The 19,072-nt window shown below is 33.2% G+C and overlaps 1 protein-coding gene and 1 long non-coding RNA gene across 4 annotated transcripts in view; one reads left to right on the forward strand and one right to left on the reverse strand.

Moving 5' to 3' along the window:
- Window positions 1–19,072, forward strand: part of LOC132735092 (syntaxin-binding protein 5-like) — a 119,603-nt gene that overhangs the window by 29,537 nt on the left and 70,994 nt on the right. For 2 of the 3 annotated variants that reach the window (XM_060721996.1, XM_060721994.1), the window contains exons 7-10: window positions 1,624–1,707; window positions 4,901–5,024; window positions 5,301–5,376; window positions 18,907–19,061. In XM_060721996.1, the coding sequence (XP_060577979.1) occupies window positions 1,624–1,707; window positions 4,901–5,024; window positions 5,301–5,376; window positions 18,907–19,061 (439 nt within the window). Of the gene's footprint in view, window positions 1–1,623; window positions 1,708–4,900; window positions 5,025–5,300; window positions 5,377–9,660; window positions 9,694–18,906; window positions 19,062–19,072 lie in introns of all 3 variants that reach the window. The other variant, XM_060721995.1, reaches the window with a different exon arrangement.
- Window positions 8,046–19,072, reverse strand: part of LOC132735094 (uncharacterized) — a 55,359-nt gene continuing 44,332 nt past the window's right edge. Inside the window, exons 2-3 of the long non-coding RNA XR_009626406.1 lie at window positions 12,897–13,207; window positions 8,046–8,334 (exon numbers count right to left, since the gene is read on the reverse strand). This is a non-coding gene — a long non-coding RNA (uncharacterized LOC132735094). The remainder of the gene's footprint in view (window positions 8,335–12,896; window positions 13,208–19,072) is intronic.

The following is a 19,072-nucleotide window of genomic DNA, read 5'->3' on the forward strand; positions in this document are numbered from 1 at the left end:
TTTATATGTATATATATATATATAGAGAGAGAGAGAGAGAGAGAGAGAGAGAGAGAGAGAGAGAGAGAGAGAGAGAGAGAGAGTGTGATATTTTTATCTACAGAATATTGATGTTAAATGTTCCTACTGTAATTATGAAGGAGCTAATATTATTTACTGCCACTTACGAGGTACGTTTAAAAAGTTCATGGACTGATGCTTGCTGTCTTTCTTTTTAACTAGGTTCGTAAAAGCAAACTAGGTTTGCATGAATCGAAAGGGTGTCTTTATTTCTGAAAATGCGTTTTACTTTTATCGTAAACTTTTATTTCCTTCAGGAGCTATATTCACGGCAACGCAACATTGGTGCACACCGAATTATTCATACAACGTTTTAACAAAGACCAATGTTGAATTGAGTAAAACTGTAATTTTTGAGTGAAAGTGTGGTAAAACATCGGTTAACATTTAAGTAGATTAATGTAAGTAATTAATGTGATGAGATGTAACATAGTATCAAACTTTACTTTGACCTGTGAGAATTGTCAAAAAACTCAACTTTTACTGTTTTTGTCATTGATTGATGTACCTTTGACAACTAGAAAGCCAGACTTTGTCAGAAATAGTCAAGGTCATAATGCTAGCTGAGTTGGTATTGATAGATTTTAGCAGGGATAATTTGAAGAATAATGGGTTTGACATAACGTTTGGTTAAGATTTTGCATTGTCCACCATCAATTATTATAGCTCAATAGGGAGTGCATCAGATTAGTAATCCATGGGTCAATGGTTTGGTGTAATTTTCTTGTGTCAATATTGAAATTTTTTAAGTCTAATGGTCATTAATTAATTTTGTCTCTCACATTTGATTCAGAAATTATGTTTGATAAGTAGTTGGTCACTTGCAGAGGAATTGGTAATTACTGGTTAGTTATCCAGGAAAACCAGCTCAAGGCAGAGTGCCCATTAATTCTAAATAAATAGTAACTAAATAAACAGAATGATACACAATGCTAGCAACCTTATTTCTAATGAACCACATAATTGTGGTATTCATTTGTAACTTCACTCACAATTGTCTTTCTTTTTTTGTGACAGTTCTATATACACAACCTGTTAAGGTATGCATTTGAAAGTTTAAAATATCCCTCGGATAATAGTTATATAAGCTCATTGTATTAGAGCCTCAGTTGTAACTCTGGCATGGATTTTCATTGACTTATTCCCCATTATGAGCTTTCTTCTTGGCTCTTTCAACAATTAAGCCGCTGTCCTTTGACAGCTTTTAATTTTGTTTTAACACTTGATTGATAGTTTTAGATGTTCATTATTTTCAACTTTATTTCATTTTCTGTTTTTGGAAGAAAATGTAAATTCTGTTTGGAGTATTCTCCAGTGTATAAATGTGTGAATATGTACTTGTTAAAATATATATACACATTGACCATTATTCTGAGACTTTGTAAATGGAGATAAAAACACCCCCATAAATTGATTCCTGATAGACTTACATGGAAAAGTTATTAACAGAGAGATTATCATATTGACATTTTGCTTATTTTCTGATGATACAAGTAATATTATATATTATAATAAGTTATAATTTAGTCCTTTTATGACATTTTTATTTTGATATATTTTCAGTTACTGGTAGGATTTGAATCTGGAGCCATTGTCCTGTGGGACCTCAAAAATAAAACAGCAGATTGCAGATACCAAGCACCTGAGGTTAGTTCTTCCATATTTTCCTCCATTTTGAGTGTTTGTGGCTATAGTAGGAGGGGACCTAACATTTCTGCTTTTGCTTTTGCCATATGTATGAAAAGTAGAGCATCTTGATCTTCCATGAAGTCTTGACAAGACTCTACACTTACAGCTGCAAGATTTTATATATGAAATGCCTTATATATTGCCTTATATTTTACATTAACAACAAGTTCAAGGTTGAACATTAAGCTACAAGAATTAGCACCCAGGAAAGGCTCGATACTGTTAGATATTATAGGTCGAGGACGTATGGTCACTATAACGCCATTGATGGAGGAAGTCCTTGGACTTAAATTTTCATTATTGTAGAGACAAAAGGATAGTAGGTGGAATCATCAAACTTTCTGTTACATAGCTGAGTAAACCACCTCCGTGGTCGAGGGGTTAGAGTCAATGACTTCTAATCCAGTTACCTCTCTGGCGTGGGTTCGATCTCCGGGAGATGCTTTGGTAGTTTAGCTAGAGGAAGGTAGTCTAGTATTGGTGTAACTCTCCAGGAACGATGGTTACGAAACGACCCGCCTATTATATGACTGAAATACTGTTGGGAAAAGGCGTAAAATGAAACAAGCAAACAAACATAGCTGAGAAGCTTTGTGATTTGAAAATATTCAATATCTATAACATGGTTCTAACCTCCTCCCTGACAAGCAAGAGACTGTCAGTCAAGTGACTTTTACCACTGAAGCATCAGATGGCCCCTTTCTTTAATTGATATTTTAATAGAAAAACTTTGCTTAATTTTAGAATACTGTGCTATCTGCCAGCCTTGATCGCCAGCAAAATCACTGGCTTTAGTAACATTTACTGTTGCTTTCTTTTGTGGAACCGTAATATCACTGGCTTTAGCAAAATTTACTGTTGCCTTCTTTTGCTGAACTGTAATGTATACAAATGCTTCAATATTTAAATCAGGAGTTTTATCAAATTTTTTCTAATGAGAGCAATTTGTTAGAAGTCAGTTTATGAATAAATAGTTAAGAAATGAGTTCAGAAAGTTGATCTGTCTTATATAGACAGCTTTTAATTATTTAAAGGGAGAGATTGTGTGTCATACTTAAATATCTCTCCCACTCATCTTACATCTTCTAATAAATGCTCCCCTTTCAAAGCATTTGAACAAACATTCTGAAGTTATATTGTATTCTTGGTTTAAATTGATTTTTTTGATTTTGAAACCAAACAGATCAGAATTTATTTCAGGACTAATTTAATGCAAACATTGCATTGTCATCATTAATATGAGAAATATAATTTTGAAAAATTCTGGCTGTAACATTTAACATGTTTAGTTATTTGTACAACAAAACTTTGTTGATATAAATTGCACAGCATTTGCATGATGTTTAGTTTTCTTTATACTGAATTGCTGATGAGAAAAAAATCTGTCTCACACACACAAGTATATAAAAATGTTTGTTTTTCTTAAAAGAGAATTTATCTCCTTTTTTTCTGTTTTCGATTATCTTGGAAAAACTGTACTTGACAAATCTGGGTCAGATTTTAAGTTTTATATGGAAAATTGCATCTGTATTGTAGCCGATTGCCAAAAATAAAAAGAGAACTTTACAGATTATAGAAATAGACTTCCATTAAGTCATTTTATAAAAGCAAGCTGTTTTAGGAAATATAATTCTACATATTCTGCCAAAAACAATCTCTTCTCTGCGAGGGATAGAAAAGAATAATGGTGAACTGTGCGGCTTGAAAAGCAATTTTCTAATTACCGTCTTGAAGTATTACCATAAATCTGTTTATGGCATGAATGCAGTCATTGTGTCTAAAGATCTCGAGAATCATTATTGCTTGTACACACAGCTCTGCTTTTATTGGTATTCATTGACAATAGCAGGACAACAAAGTTTGCCTTTTATTGTCAAATTATACATACACTTAAGCAGTATTATTGTTTCATATCGTTGTTTACAATGTTGCCCTGTCACTCACCTAACGCGTTCAATACTTGTTGATTCTTAGGCCAAAGAAAACATACGTTTCTTGTATCCACGCAAGAAATAATAGGTCCTATGGGAAGTCTATTTTCTTTTAATACGAATCCTTGGTATTGAAAATTCTAAATGTAATTTAGTATCTTCTATAACTATACAAGTGTGGAGTGAAGTGTAAGTGGCAAAAGTTACTGTCTGTTGGAAATAAGGAGACATATTTTGCTTGACCTTTATAATCATGGCCGTCATTCTTCAAAAGAAGGCTCATTGTAATACACTATACACCATATTGATTGGCCATCATGTTATTGGAAAAAGAAAAATTGTGACTGTTGACTTAGATAGGTGACAGACATGGCATCGTAACAAATTTTGCTGGCTTAGAAATATATTGGTCAGTTTTCTAGACTGACCTTAATATTGTTAAGTACTTGGGAAAAAGTTCTTTATCGGATGGCTCAATGATTTGACGATTATTGTTTAATTTTGTTTTGTTAAATATAAGCAAACTATATTTTTGTAGTTTTTCTTTGTTTGAAACTGGGGTTATTATTTTGTGTGATTGTCATAGCAAAGAATCAACAAAGTCAAAAAGTTTTCCAAAAGGTACTGATGCTGATGATTTTAAAAATTAAAACAACTGCCCAATACAATTGATGATTAAGAAAATAAGAAAAGTATATTAACTGTTAGGTTCTGGATTGTGTCAGTGTATCTTTTGAGTCCATGTTGTATAGTTGTCATACAGTTAGTTACTAACAGTTATTAAATTTATCTAATGATTAGTAGAATCATGAAATAAATTTAGACTTGAAATCAGTGTATTTTATATAAAGTGAGAACTGGGTCCAAAATTGAGCCAGTTTTGTATTTATAGATGATTTGGACTCAAAATTTAGCCAGTTGATGATCTAAGTAAAAGGTTTACCATATTTAGAATTTCATAGATAAATTCATCAAATTGTATTATCAAGAATTCAGCTAATTCAATATTTCATGAAGATTTTGGCCAAAAATTCAGCATGTATGATACAAATAAATTTTCAACAGGGACGGCATTGGTTGATAGTAACTTACGTATCTTTCAATGCTGATATATATAATTTGGTCAGCAATCTTTGATTATTTGAGGTATTTCTCTCAAATTTATGGAAACATAAACAGGAAAACATAATCAATCGTTTATATTTTGACGTATATTTCAGTCACTGCGGTCTATATCATGGCACCATGAGGGTAAACAGTTTATGTCCAGTCATACAGATGGTAGTTTGTTAACATGGAATATAAAGTCTCAAGGGAAACCAGTCAGTATTATCACACCTCATGGTAAGTTCAATGTAACCTCCGCTAAGAGACCGACCCTCTTTTGAGCATAAACCTCTTTACAACAACAGAAACGACAGATATATTCCTTCTGCCAGAGCAACACTTATCAGTTTTGATCTAATATTTATTTTGTAATATACTTGTTTTAAAAGAATTGATTTTTATCACTTCCTAAGAAAGGTTATAAATAAGGGAACCTTTTGGTGCTTTGAAAAACTTTTGTTGAGAAGGATAGATTATGGCAGATTAACACAGTAACAATGTATTTTATTTCAGCAAAAGTTGGGAAAGATGGACGACCTGATGCATGTAAAGCTATAACCAAAGTGGCGTGGAAGTCACCTAGATCTGGGTAAATAAAGACATTTTAAGCATTTCTATTCATATAGAATTTATTTTCCTAGCCCTGCCTTAGTTTAAATGAACTCCACTGAGGTACAATAGCCTAAAAACATAAAATATGAATTTCGTACATAGATCATTTGGGGCATTTAAAGTAGAAAGATACACAAAAGATAATCAAGAGATGTACTTGAAAATACGTTCAAAATTATATTTTTTTGCAATTCCTAGCCCACTTTGAGTAAAAGCATTACAATGCTTTTCAGTTTTGGGGTATTTTTTCAAAAAATTGAATGATTATTGAGCCTTGCTTTAAAAATTAACAAAAAGCATAGCTGAACATTTTATGTTTGCTGACAAGTTTAAAATCACTGTTATTGCTAGAGATTACTGACAACTTTACATCATCACTGCTTGATAGTGCTGACAACTTAATGGCATCTCAGTTATAACAAAGAGAGTTCTGACAACTTTACAGCATCACTTTTTTGCTAGTGTTGATAACTTTAAGGCTTCACTGTTATTACTAGAGAGTTCTGACAACTTTACAGCATCACTTTTTTGCTAGTGTTGATAACCAGCGATCACGCTAGACCTAAAATTTAGGGAGAAGTGACTTCTCCCTCCAGTGAAAATAGGGAGAAGTTTTTAGGGACAAGGAGAAGTGCATACCAACTGCATTTTTTTAAAGTGTTGATGTTCCATTTCATACTAAATTTTAAGATCAATTAACATTATGTGGAGTGCAACATAACAGTTTTTTAAGTAACTCATAACAATAAACAGAAAAATTACAAATGTGGGAGTTTTTTTTTCTTCTATATCATCTTTATCATAGGTTTTGTGTAGCTTGTTTTGATTTTAATGCTGCAGCCATGTGATGTTGTGCTGAAATAAAAAAAAAAATATTTTAGTAAATCACTAGTAGGCCCCTAGGCCCTATACATGTATTTCATCATTTTCCCCAGAAATATTCATAGGGAGTGCAGAGTCAAAGTTCATATAAACTTAATAAGGTTTATGTGGATGCTTTTTTTTATAAAGAAAACCGTGTGTACAGTTGATAATTTTTTTTTCTTCAACAGACTTTTTCTGCATAATGCTCTTTAAAGTTCTTTAAAAGAATAATAATCAAGGGATAAATCATCACCAACATTTATAACAGAGACCCATTTTCCAAATTGCTGAGACAATTATAAACATCGAAACATGTACATGTGACCAACACTTTTGGCGACACGCTTTTGTAAAGAGAAAATGTGTGAATAAGATCACTAAACTTACCGACTAATTAATGCAATAAGTATGCCCCCAATTTATCCTAATTGACATGAATCGCCACTAATCTGTTTATTTGTTGTTTATTGATATTAAGTCGGCATTTGACAATACCCGAAGATGTCAACCATTCAATTCCAACACTCGCTAAATTGTCTCGCTGCGTTTCATTGGCTTTCCAATTTTACCGACCAATGAAAATGCGTTTAACAAATCGCTTTGAAATAGGAGGAGCGTAGACGATTACCGAGCTGCTTGAAACTTCTAAATTTATTGAAAATTAGGGCTACTTTGTTTTCGCTTTTCTGAGCGATCCGGGCGAAATGGAGAGAGACAAGCGACTTTGTCGCCCAAGTCGCCTGGAAACGTGATCCCTAATAACTTTAAGGCTTCACTGTTATTACTAGAGAGTGATGACAACTTTATTGCAAAAAAATGCTTACAACTTTTTATGCCCCCACAATGTGGGAGCATATAGCGTTGCACTTGTCCGTCCGTCCGTCAGTCCGTCCCGAAATCTTGTGAACGCAACTCCTCTTAAACCGGATGGCAGATTTTGCTTAAACTTACAGGGATGAACAACCTTAATGTGTAGATGGTAGTAAAGGAAGGAATTTTTGCTGCGACCAAATTTAACAGAATTATGGCCCTTTGTTGATTTTTTCGCTAGCTACTATGTAGAAATTTTGTGAACGCAACTCCTCTTAAACCGGATGGCAGATTTTGCTTAAACTTACAGGGATGAACAACCTTAATGTGTAGATGGTATTAAAGGAAGGAATTTTTGCTGCAACCAAATTTAACAGAATTATGGCCCTTTGTTGATTTTTTCACTATATATTCTATGTAGAAATTTTGTGAACCCAACTCCTCTTAAACCGGATGGCAGATTTTGCTTTAACTTACAGGGATGAACAACCTTAGGGTGTAGATGGTAGTAAAGGAAGGAATTTTTGCTGCGACCAAATTTAAAAGAATTATGGCCCTTTGTTGATTTTTTCACTATATACTTTGTAGAAATTTTGTGAATGCAACTCCTCTTAAACCGGATGGCAGATTTTGCTTAAACTTCCAGGGATTAACAACCTTAATGTGTTGATGGCAGTAAAGGAAGGAATTTTTGCTGCAACCAAATTTAACAGAATTATGGCCCTTTGTTGATTTTTAGCTCGACTTTTCTATGAAAAGGGGAGCTATCCTACTCGCCCCGGCGTCGGCGTCGGCGTTGGCGTCACACCTTGGTTAAGTTTTTCGTACCACCCCACTTTATTTCAGAAGTATTACAAGTATGGCTTTGAAACTTACCATACTTGTTCACCATCATAACCTCCATCTACAGACAAGAGTACATAACTCTGTCAAGGTTTTTGACAGAATTATGGCCCTTTTTTGACTTAGAAAGTGTATTGAGCTTGGTTAAGTTTTTTGTACCACCTCACTTTATTTCAAAACCATTGGAGGTATTGCTTTGAAACTGACCATACTTGTTTACCATCACGACCTTCATCAAACAGACAAGAGGACATAACTCTGTCAAGGTTTTTGACAGAATTATGCCCCTTTTTGACTTAGAAAATACATTGAATATGGGTAAAATCCACTTATTGCCTTAACCCTTTGAGATATTGCTTTGAAACTTTTAATGCTATTTCACATCATTACCCCCATCTGTACGCAAGAGAAGGTAACTCTGTCAAGGATTTGTTTTAAAAATTAAGGCCTTTTATCGACTTAGAATCTTGGTTAAGTTTTTAGTACCAGTCAAGGGTATCACACAATTCAGTAAAATAATTCTTCACTAAATATCTTAATGCTCATGGCCATTGTTCACTTTAAAAATACAGAGATTCTTGTATTGCCTTTTACTGCAAAAACTTTTTTTATTGGCAAGCAATAAAAAAGTCGAGCGCGCTGTCTTACGGACAGCTCTTGTTTCATTATATACTATGTAGAAATTTTGTGAACGCAACTCCTCTTAAACCGGATGGCAGATTTTGCTTAAACTTCCAGGGATTAACAACCTTAATGTGTAGATGGTAGTAAAGGAAGGAATTTTTGCTGCGAACAAATTTAATAGAATTATGGCTCTTTGTTGATTTTTAGTTTTCAACTTGTGGCACATGTAGTCCAAAAAATATTTGACCTAGAGTCATAAGATTGACAGAACAGTGGCGTGTGGGGGCATCAGTGTCCTATGGACACATTTCTAGTTTGCATCATTGATTTTGCTAATGAGTGCTGACAACTTTAAGGCATCACTGTCATTACTAGAAAATGCTGACAACTTTTTGGCGTCACTGCTAGAGGGTAAAGTCATTTAAGACTGACTACATTTTTAAGGTTTTTATCAACACAGTAGGTTGAACACAGACTTGTCTGAAAGTAAAAAAATAAGAGCTAAAATCAAAACCAATCTGTATGTGTTTAAACAACATTTGACATAGGATTGTTTAACAATAAACAGTTGGGATAGTGTTGAATATATAGACTTTATATCAAATTAGATAATAGGGCTTTTAGTAGATTGAAAGATATTGGTGAAATTTGGTCAAAAATAGTTATTTTCCAGACAGTGCTAGGTATTATGTTACTCAGATCTCTGATTTTGATCAAATCTCTTGTATTGCAGCATTGGGACTACTTTATCATCATTTTTAAAGATATTAGAAAGTTTGGAGGGATAGAATGATTTTTATGAGTTTTTATGCAGAAACATGTAGAATACATAACTTGGCAATGCACTGGCTTACTTCCCTCAGATTTGGCTGGGAGGTGGTCCTTGAGCTCTAAATTACTACTGTTGATTCTGACAAAGTGGTATGCGGGGTATTCACGCCATTTTCATTGTCAAACTTAATATTTTCTAGAGGTGAAATGATTCATCTTTCACTTGATTTTATTCTCAATTACTGCTTTTTGATTAGATTAATTTCGATTTGATTACTCGGGCTTATAAAATAAATATTTATTTATTGGATTGAAAATTATTTAATGCAATTTATTTGATACGTTTAAGGTTAAGTCGCTGGCTTAGATTATTTATATCAAGGTGAGTAGTCAGAAGAGTTATTGCATGCCTGGTCTGAAAAACAAACAACAACTGAGGGATATATTTTTCATAAATCTTGTCTTCTTCTATATATAACAGTACTACCAATATCGTAGCTATCATTTAGCTATGAATCTTCTAGAATGTTTGAATATACAGTCTGACCTGTGCTAAATGCCACTTCTTAAAATAAATACCTTAGATGTAATGTTAATCTGTTTAAGAAACCACCTGTGAACACGTACCAGCTTTTCCATTTCTTAGACTGGTCTAACTTTATATAGTCAGGTTTGATTAAGAAGAACTGTTAAAAATCCTGTTCAACATAGTATACCAGTTCCTTGTATAACGGGGTTGTGAGATTTAAATCACAGGGATGCAGTCTGACAAAACACATAAATATTTCAGGCTTTGAGTTTTGTCCTTGTTAATTAATATATAAAAATGTTTGAAATGTGTTTGAATAATGCCAAGAAATATATATAATGTGTTTGAAATGTTGCCCATCATCTAGTATTGTAGTAAATGATAATTGTCAAATAAGTTTTATAATCTGCAAATACAGATTATGAGAATGAGGTAGTAGCCTCTGTGGTTCTGTGGTAAAAGTTTCTAAATTGGAATTATTTCCCCATATCATATTGAAGGTTCAAATTAGAATTATTTCCCATATCATTGAAGGTTCAATTAGAATCATTTCCCCATATCAGTGAAGGTTCAAATTAGAATTATTTCCCCATATCATTGAAGGTTCAAATTAGAATCATTTCCCTATATCATTGAAGGTTCAAATTAGAATCATTTCCCCATATCATTGAAGGTTCAAATTAGAATCATTTCCCTATATCATTGAAGGTTCAAATTAGAATCATTTCCCAATATCAGTGAAGGTTCAAATTAGAATCATTTCCCCATATCATTGAAGGTTCAAATTAGAATCATTTCCCCATATCATTGAAGGTTCAAATTAGAATCATTTCCCTATATCATTGAAGGTTCAAATTAGAATCATTTCCCAATATCAGTGAAGGTTCAAATTATAATCATTTACCCATATCAGTGAAGGTTAAAATTAGAATCATTTCCCCATATCATTGAAGGATCAAATTAGAATCATTACCCAAATTTTGCTAGAAACACAGAAAAACTTAATTACATTACAAAGCTCTCAAGCTGTTTTTCAAAAGTTAGTGTGTATACATTGATACGTAAGAGTCTTGCCTTTGAAATAATGTATACATATGTGGTACTAAAAAATCTTTCAAAACTCCCTAAAAGGCATTGAAAATGTCAGTTTGAAGTTAAAAAAAAAACAGCAAAAGCTTTAGTTATTTAATGCTAATAAAATTGTAATATTCATTCAAAAGTTTCAGATTCTTTGGAAAAGTTCTTGTTCAGAACATATATTATAGTGGATCCATATTGTATTTCAATGAGGTTTTTGTACTTACTTTAAGTGAAAGAAAAAAAAATCTCTAGAAAGAAGTACAGTTACACCTGCTACACTCAATTTAGGGAGGGAATCAGATTTGTAATCCAGGGGTTGTAGGTTTGATCCTCAAGTGAGGTGTAATTTCTCTGTGACAGTTGATCTCGGACATTAAATCTAATGGTGATTTGTCTCTAACAACTGATTTAAAAAAAAAAAAACATGTTGGATAAGTAGTTGATCGCACAGAGAAATTGTAAATTACTGGTTAGTTATCCAGGAATGCCAGATAGGTGGATATGACAAAAAAATGTTAAAATCTGTGTTAAAATTTTTTTTTAAAAACAAGTTCTTCACATAGATTAAATGAAATTATAGATGCATGATTTTGATTGGATGATGGGGAAAGATGGGATATATAGATTGGTGTTCTCTATGCTTGCTAGATTTTAGTATTTTCATAGGAGGGTTAAATCAGGATATGTGCATGTTCCATCAGACATACAAGTTTTTTTACTTTCAGATAATAAAGTGAGATGATTAATGGGTTAAATTGCTTTTCAAAACAAAGATATACATATAGTTTTCCAGCTTGACTTTTGAGTGTTTCGTATCTATTTTGGAATTATTGTCCCAAGAACTTTGGTAAGTTCTTGGGTAAAAAGCAAATCTTTTTGATAGGATATGACCAATATTGACGTCATTTAAAAACAACCCTGTATCATTTTAGCCATGACTCATTCTCTCTGGTTCTTGTAAGATATTAAAATAAATTGTACCTTTCCATTTTCCATCTCTGATTTTACACTGATCATGTTTATCATTTATTGCTAAACAGTTGTATTCAATTACTGTGCTCAGTTCTATTCAATTACAGAGCTTCAAATATGTAATTGTTAAAGATGATGTAGATAGTTTATTTCGTAAATTGAAGTCAGATTTTGATAAATGAGAAACTATTTTGTAAAAAGAAAAGAATAAAAATCTATCTTGAATAATGTTAGAAGGATAATATTTCCTTAAGTTGGATCAATCTGTATGATGTATGATGGAAGTTTGACTTTTAAATATTTCATTTCTTTAATATTACTGTCACTGACTATGCCTGATCAAAATATTGTGGTGTGTTTTTGGGTGTTGGGGGGGGGGGGGTATAAAAAGTATAAAAGACACATGTAAATTAAAATCCTGCATCCATAGCCTCTGAGGGTGAGCAGAGCATCTATGGACCTTTGTTTTGACTTGAATCCTGAAAACTTAAAATGTTCTGTTTTGGGTTTTTTTTTTAGCTTCACTTTCTAAGAATAAAGGGGCTTCTTGTCGACCCTTCTTGGCTTGCTTGGTGTCAACTTGGGTTTAAGTATTTTCTTACACCCACTTCAAAAGTATTCTACTTAAACTTGGATACTTGTTCATTGTCCATTTTCAAAAGAGCAGATAATCTGTCAAGTTTTTGAACAGTTATGCCCTTTTTTACTTAGAAAGTCATATTGAACTGGTTGTTTTTCTGTTTATTCCCCCACTTTAGTTTCAAAAATCAATTTTGAGTTCGCTTTGATAACTTTTACTTTACTTGAATCTATCACGGGCCAATCATTAACAGAAAGAGGACATAATTTCGGTTTATTGGGAAGCAATGTTTGCCCCTTTTGGACCTTAGAAAATACATAGTCTTGGGTAAAATCCACTATTGCCTGGTACCTTTATTGTATTTACTTGAAAATTAATTGCTATTTCACATCATTACCCCCATCTGTACGCAAGAGAAGGTAACTTTGTCAAGGATTTGTTTTAAAAATTAAGGCCTTTTATCGACTTAGAATCTTGGTTAAGTTTTTAGTACCAGTCCACTTTTTGACTGAACTGTTTGAGATATTAATTTGAAAGTTGGAATACTTGTTTACAATCATGATTCCCAAACATGTCCAGGAGAAGGTAATTCTGTCAAAGATTTTATTTGAATTATGGCCCTTAACTGTCAATGTTTTGTATTATAGGCAAGCACTAAAAAACTTAAAAAAATCTAAAAAAATTCATTCCTATCCACTTGTTCACTTTACCATAAATTATGTCATATAAACATTGCTGTAATATTCAAGGGTATCAAACAACTAGTTATTTTTTCTCTTTTTGTACTTGAAATTAAAATCAGTAGTATATGCATATTTCACATTTTATCTCGCCTATTTGATTGGTGGACAAGTGACCAGCTACAGTGTTCAAGGGTCTATCACACAATTCAGTAAAATAATTCTTCACTAAATATCTTAATGCTCATGGCCATTGTTCACTTTAAAAATACAGAGATTCTTGTATTGCCTTTTACTGCAAAAACTTTTTTTATTGGCAAGCAATAAAAAAGTCGAGCGCGCTGTCTTACGGACAGCTCTTGTTTGTTTTGTTTTGTTTTGTTTTTTTTAGCTCCACTTTAAAAGAACAAAGGTGGGGCTTTTGTCAAGACCCTTTCATTGGCTTGCATTGGTGTTAAACTTGTTAATGTCTATTTTCTATTCACTTCAAACTTGGTATACTTGTTCATTGTCATGAAAGGATGCCATTTTCAAAAGGGCAGATAATCCTTAAATTATTTTATGCAAAGTTATGCCCCTTTTTCAGCTTAGATTTTCTCTACAAACTTCATAATTATCATATTTGAACTGGACTTGTTTTAAATAAAGCAGTGGGTGTTTATTTTCCTACTTAGTTTACACAAAATCAATTTTAGTTCGCTTGTGATAATTTATACTTTCACTCTCGAATCTATTACTGAGACCAAACAGTTAACTTAGTAATGAGTATAAAGTTTCTTTCTCATTAGGAAACAAGTGTTTGCCCCTGATGAGTTGGACCCATGTGGCCATCCAACCTAAGATTACAAGTCTGGTGCCTAAACCACTCTGCCATGGTGCCATTTATTTGTAATTTTTACTCTGAAAATCACAGTTACTTATGACAAAGCAGGCAAATACTGGCACAGAATATTATAAGGAAACTGCCAAGTTACAGTACTGTAACATTATAACAAGGTGGGTGTGAACCTTAAGCGAAGTAGGGTGATAAATGACTATGCATCTGCATTAGTTTTCTAAGAGATTTTAAACCTATCCTATTTCATGTATTTCTGTGCATAGCATCATGCATTATTAAGTAGCCATTAAAGACATTTTTCTTTCTCTATTACTCAACATGTATTAGAAAATAAAAACAGATTCCATGTCTTGCCAAACCTTGTTAAACTTTAATGTGTTGCCAGCAGTGAAACTTTAAAAAAAAAAATATTAAGATGTGTACTGTATACTTCCTAATAAATACTCCATAATGGTGCTGCATTTTTAAATAAAAATATTCCATCGCAATTGGTTTGTTTGTTTTGCATCAGGATTTAAAAGATTTTAATTTGTCATATCATGGTGGTCAATACACTAAACTGGCTTTCTTGGATAACTAACCAATGTTCAACTGATTTTTTCTGAACAATTTTCTATTATAAAAGCAGAAAAAAGTATAACTCACAATGTGGCTTTATGATTACAAATTGTTTGAAGTTGTATGCAAAGTTCAGAAACATTCATGTGAAACTTCATCTTCTCCATTTGAAATCCCACGATATACAGTGCAACCTCTGGTAAGCGGCCCTCCAGAGAGCAATAACCTCTACACAACAACAGACTCAATTCTTCCTATAGTAAAACTTCATAACAGATTTAATGCCTCTCAGAAACAAACCAAAGTCTCTGTCTCCCAGAGGGCATTGTTCTATAAAGATATACTAAATCAAATCATTATTGTCTGTCTTTATATAATTATATGATAGTAATCATTCTTTTTTACTCTCATTCTCAGTAACAAGTGCTCCACTGATACTTTCAGTACTTTGATTACATAATATATTAAGCAAACTGAAGTTCTCCTTTCTGGTGCTGAAACATAAATAGCAAAACACAGTGTATATCCTATGAAATGAGTGAATATGATAATATTGGGACTTGTTCTAGTGGATAGGGTATTGTCTGATATTAGAAATAATATATGAAGGTTTCACTGTGCCAAGTTATTGAATTAAAAGGTTAACTCCTATGTTGATGAATTCTGACATTTGGACTTTCAACGTCCATAACTGGAATTGTCTTTTGTCTATTTTTGGTATGTATGTCAAGATGCAAATTTAAAAAGTTGATTAGCAAAAACTATTGAGTCTGGTCGGGCTGCATGGATTTGCAGACTGACTGGTTTTATACTTGGCAATGGCTGTTTTATATTTGTATCAGCTTTTCAACTTACAAGTAATTAAGCAAGATCTTAATGTTAATAATTGGTCCATTTGAAGCAGTGTTTGGCAGAAGCATTAGTGCTGTCTAAAGAAATTTTGTGTGACAGTGAGCATTTCTGCTTTCATTAGTCACTCTGGTCCTTTTCAGTCATGGGTGATTAGTGTGGTCAAAAGTGCACCTTTCCTGACTTGGAACATTTGTAGATTTTATACATGGGTCATTGTTGTTCTTTATGATTCCATTCAAGCATAGACCAGAAATACTACCAAAAGCAAATATTTGTAGCTGTCAGTTTATAATGTTCTCTGACATGGATTATAGTTGCTGTCAATGGTAGGCTTTCCCTGTTGCTGTCAATGGTAGGCTTTCCCTGTTGCTGTCAATGGTAGGCTTCCCCTATTGCTGTAAATGGTAGGCTTCCCCGCTTGCTGTAAATAGTAGGTTTTTCCTATCACTATCAATTATAGGCTTTTTCTGTCTCTGTTAATTGCAGGCTTTTCCTGTCAATAGTAGGCTACTCCTGTCACTGTCAATGGTAGGCTACTCCTTTCACTGTCAATGGTAGGCTATTACTGTAACTGTCAATGGTAGGCCTTTTCTTTCACTGTCAATGGAAGGCTATTACTGTAACTGTCAATGGTAGGCCTTTTTTTGTCCCTGTCAATGGTAGGTTCCTGTAACTGTCAGTTGTAGGCTATTTCTGTAACCGTCAATGGTAAGCTGTCACTGGCAATGGTAGACTTTTCCTTTCACTGTCAATGATGGGCTCGTCCTGTAGCTGTCAATGATTTTCTTTTCCCTGTCAATGGTATGCTTTTCCTGTCACTGTCAAAGGTAGGCTTTCCCTGTGACTGTCAATGGTAGGCTTTTCCTGTCACTGTCAAAGGTAGGCTTTCCCTGTGACTGTTAATGATAGGCTATTACTGTAAATGTCAATGATAGGCTGTCACTGTCAATGGTAGGCTATTTCTGTAACTGTCAATAGTAGGCTTTTGCTGTTAATGTCAAGTGTAGGCTATTTCTATAACTGTCAATGGTAGTCTATTCCTGCCATTGTCAATGGTAGGCTTTTCCTTTCACTATCATTGGTAGCTTTTTCCTTTTACTGTCAATGGTAGACTTTTCCTGTGAATGTCAATGGTAGACTTTTCTCCTTTTACTGTCAATGGTAAAACCTTTCAAGCCATGGAACAGAAGAGCTGTCAATAGTATATATATAATGTAAAAGTAAATAAAATGATTTGACAACAGCCTGTGTTTTCTGAGGCTGACAACTGTATATTTTGACCTTTGCAAAATAGAAACATTTCAATTAAATGATACAGCTGGTAAAAAAGCTTTTAAAAGCCACGAACAAAATGATAAAAAAAAGTACAAAGGCAACACAATGAAAACAAAGAAATATTGAATATGTGAGTGCGTGGTACCGTAGAAAGGTTGCATAAACAGAAATCTATAATTGTGTCATATGTAATACATTTTCTACAATGTAAGCAACAGCAATAGAAACATATGGTGCCATAGAAATTATGCAAATATGAGGAAATTCTATATCAGATTGTTGGACCGACACTGCCCATTGTATGATTTATTTCTTTATTTACCAAAACAAATCATCAAAGCTTCATAGATAATCATAAGTGTGATTTCATTATAGTGGCTTTCAGAGTGAGTAGTGCGAAGTAAAAATAATGTAGGAGTTTGAGAATCAAATTAAAAATCTGCTGTCCTCTAACACAATTTTCTTAAGGTATTGAAATTTGGACAATTGAATTCTATAACAGATTAACATTTGTACCATTGCAATTTAGTTTAAGACACTTCTTTTTAGCTTGACTATTCGAAGAATATTCAGTCAGCTTATAATTATTCTCACCCTGGCGTCATTGGTTTATTTTTTTGGTACAAGTTGATATCTTCAAAATTACTGATAATCATGGGTAATAACTTCACACACTGTTCTCAGTTATTATCTTGCATGATGGGCATAGGTCCCTTTTTGAGTTACCTGTTTACTGAGTTGTACCCCATTTCTTACTGTCAATCACTGAGAATAGTCAGTTACACTGACCTACAAATAGCTCTTGTTTTAACTCAGACTTTACACTATCTGGATACAATAAGATTGTAATAATACTGAGAATAAGTGTGAGTTCAACAGTATGTCCTAGTAAAATCAACTGAAGCAGTTCTTAGATAAACTTAATTATGTACCAAGGTAATAACCCGATTATGTCTAGATGAGTCGTAAAAGCTGGACTAGCATATATATTTTGTCTTTAAGTTCAAAGTAAGTGAACATTGGAACAGCATTTTAAAAATTATCTTGCTCACTGAACTGGAAATTTCAAGTTTCATAATTTTGTGGCACAGATTTCATTTCTTTGAGTCTGATTTGATAAAGTTTATCCAATTTATAAGAAAGATATATGGTTGATACAACAAATTTTGTAAGCATTGTCATTACTCATTGTTTTGTTCTCTCCTATTATGTAAAACCATTGTTCTCTGCTAATATATTAAATGTACAGAATTGATCACCTCCCCCCCCCCCCCCCCTCCGAACTTTCCAGCAGTATTTAAGAACAATATAGATTAAAGTTCAAGTATTTATTTTATGGCAATAAATTTCGGGAGAAGATTGTAAATGATAGAAATTATAGGGCCCCATGTGTTTGCTAATCTTTAAGATAGTTTCTGAAATTACAGCGTGTCCCCCTGGGATCCGAGCAGGTTCTTATGATAGGTTTTAACAAGCTAAAGTTTGCACTGAAATAGTTATTAATCCATTGATTTTGCTAGTATTACATGGAATTACATGCTATTAAGAAGAAATATTCTTGCGTAAATTTTGGCATTGTTTCAAGATTTTCACTTCATTTTAAAGTCTGGAAGGAGGAGGAAAAACATATTAGTAGAAATTTGTCTGTGGCTGCTTCTTGGGGATGAGTGTAATTGTCTGTTGTAGTTGTTGTTGTTAAGAAGCAGGAAATGTATTCTGTAGGTTTTGGGTTAAGATAAACAGTAATGCTTAAATCTTAAACCTATTGAAGGCAACTAATTCTACCCATGCGACCAGTGCAGACCAAGATCAGCCCGCACATCCGTGTCATGTGATCATGGTCTGCACTGTTTGCCATTCAGTTACAATATATTTTGAAATTTTCTCTATATAAAAAAGGATTAATGGTTTTGTCCAGATTGTAAGATGGACAAGTCTATTAAAGATATTTAGGGGTTTTTGGGGGTGTAAAATAAACTTGTTTCTTGTCATGGAAAAAGGTAGTTGTCATGGATAATGATGCTTGTTTGTCATTTTTAGGGACAAAAATGTTTGTAGTTGTAAGATATAAAATTCTTTACCTCTTGTTTGTAGTTGGACAACATGCAATAAGATATTTGTATACATGTTTCTATTTGAAAGGGTTTGCAATGGTTGTTTATGGATAGAATGGCATGTTAAGTCAGTCATATTTCATTATAATAAAACATACAAATTTATGTATATTTCAGTGACCCCCTGGTGATTTTTTCTGGTGGGATGTCGTATGATCGTGCTGGGCGGACCCCTTGTATAACTGTGATGTCTGGTAAAAATACCACTGTACTAGAAATGGAGCATACTATCATAGACTTTGTAGTTCTATGTGAAACTCCTTGGCAAAATGGTAAGATTTGT

Source organism: Ruditapes philippinarum, unplaced genomic scaffold (assembly GCF_026571515.1).
Source record: "Ruditapes philippinarum isolate M1 unplaced genomic scaffold, ASM2657151v2 ctg497_1_1_1_1, whole genome shotgun sequence".
NCBI classification, from domain to species: Eukaryota; Metazoa; Mollusca; class Bivalvia; order Venerida; family Veneridae; genus Ruditapes; species Ruditapes philippinarum.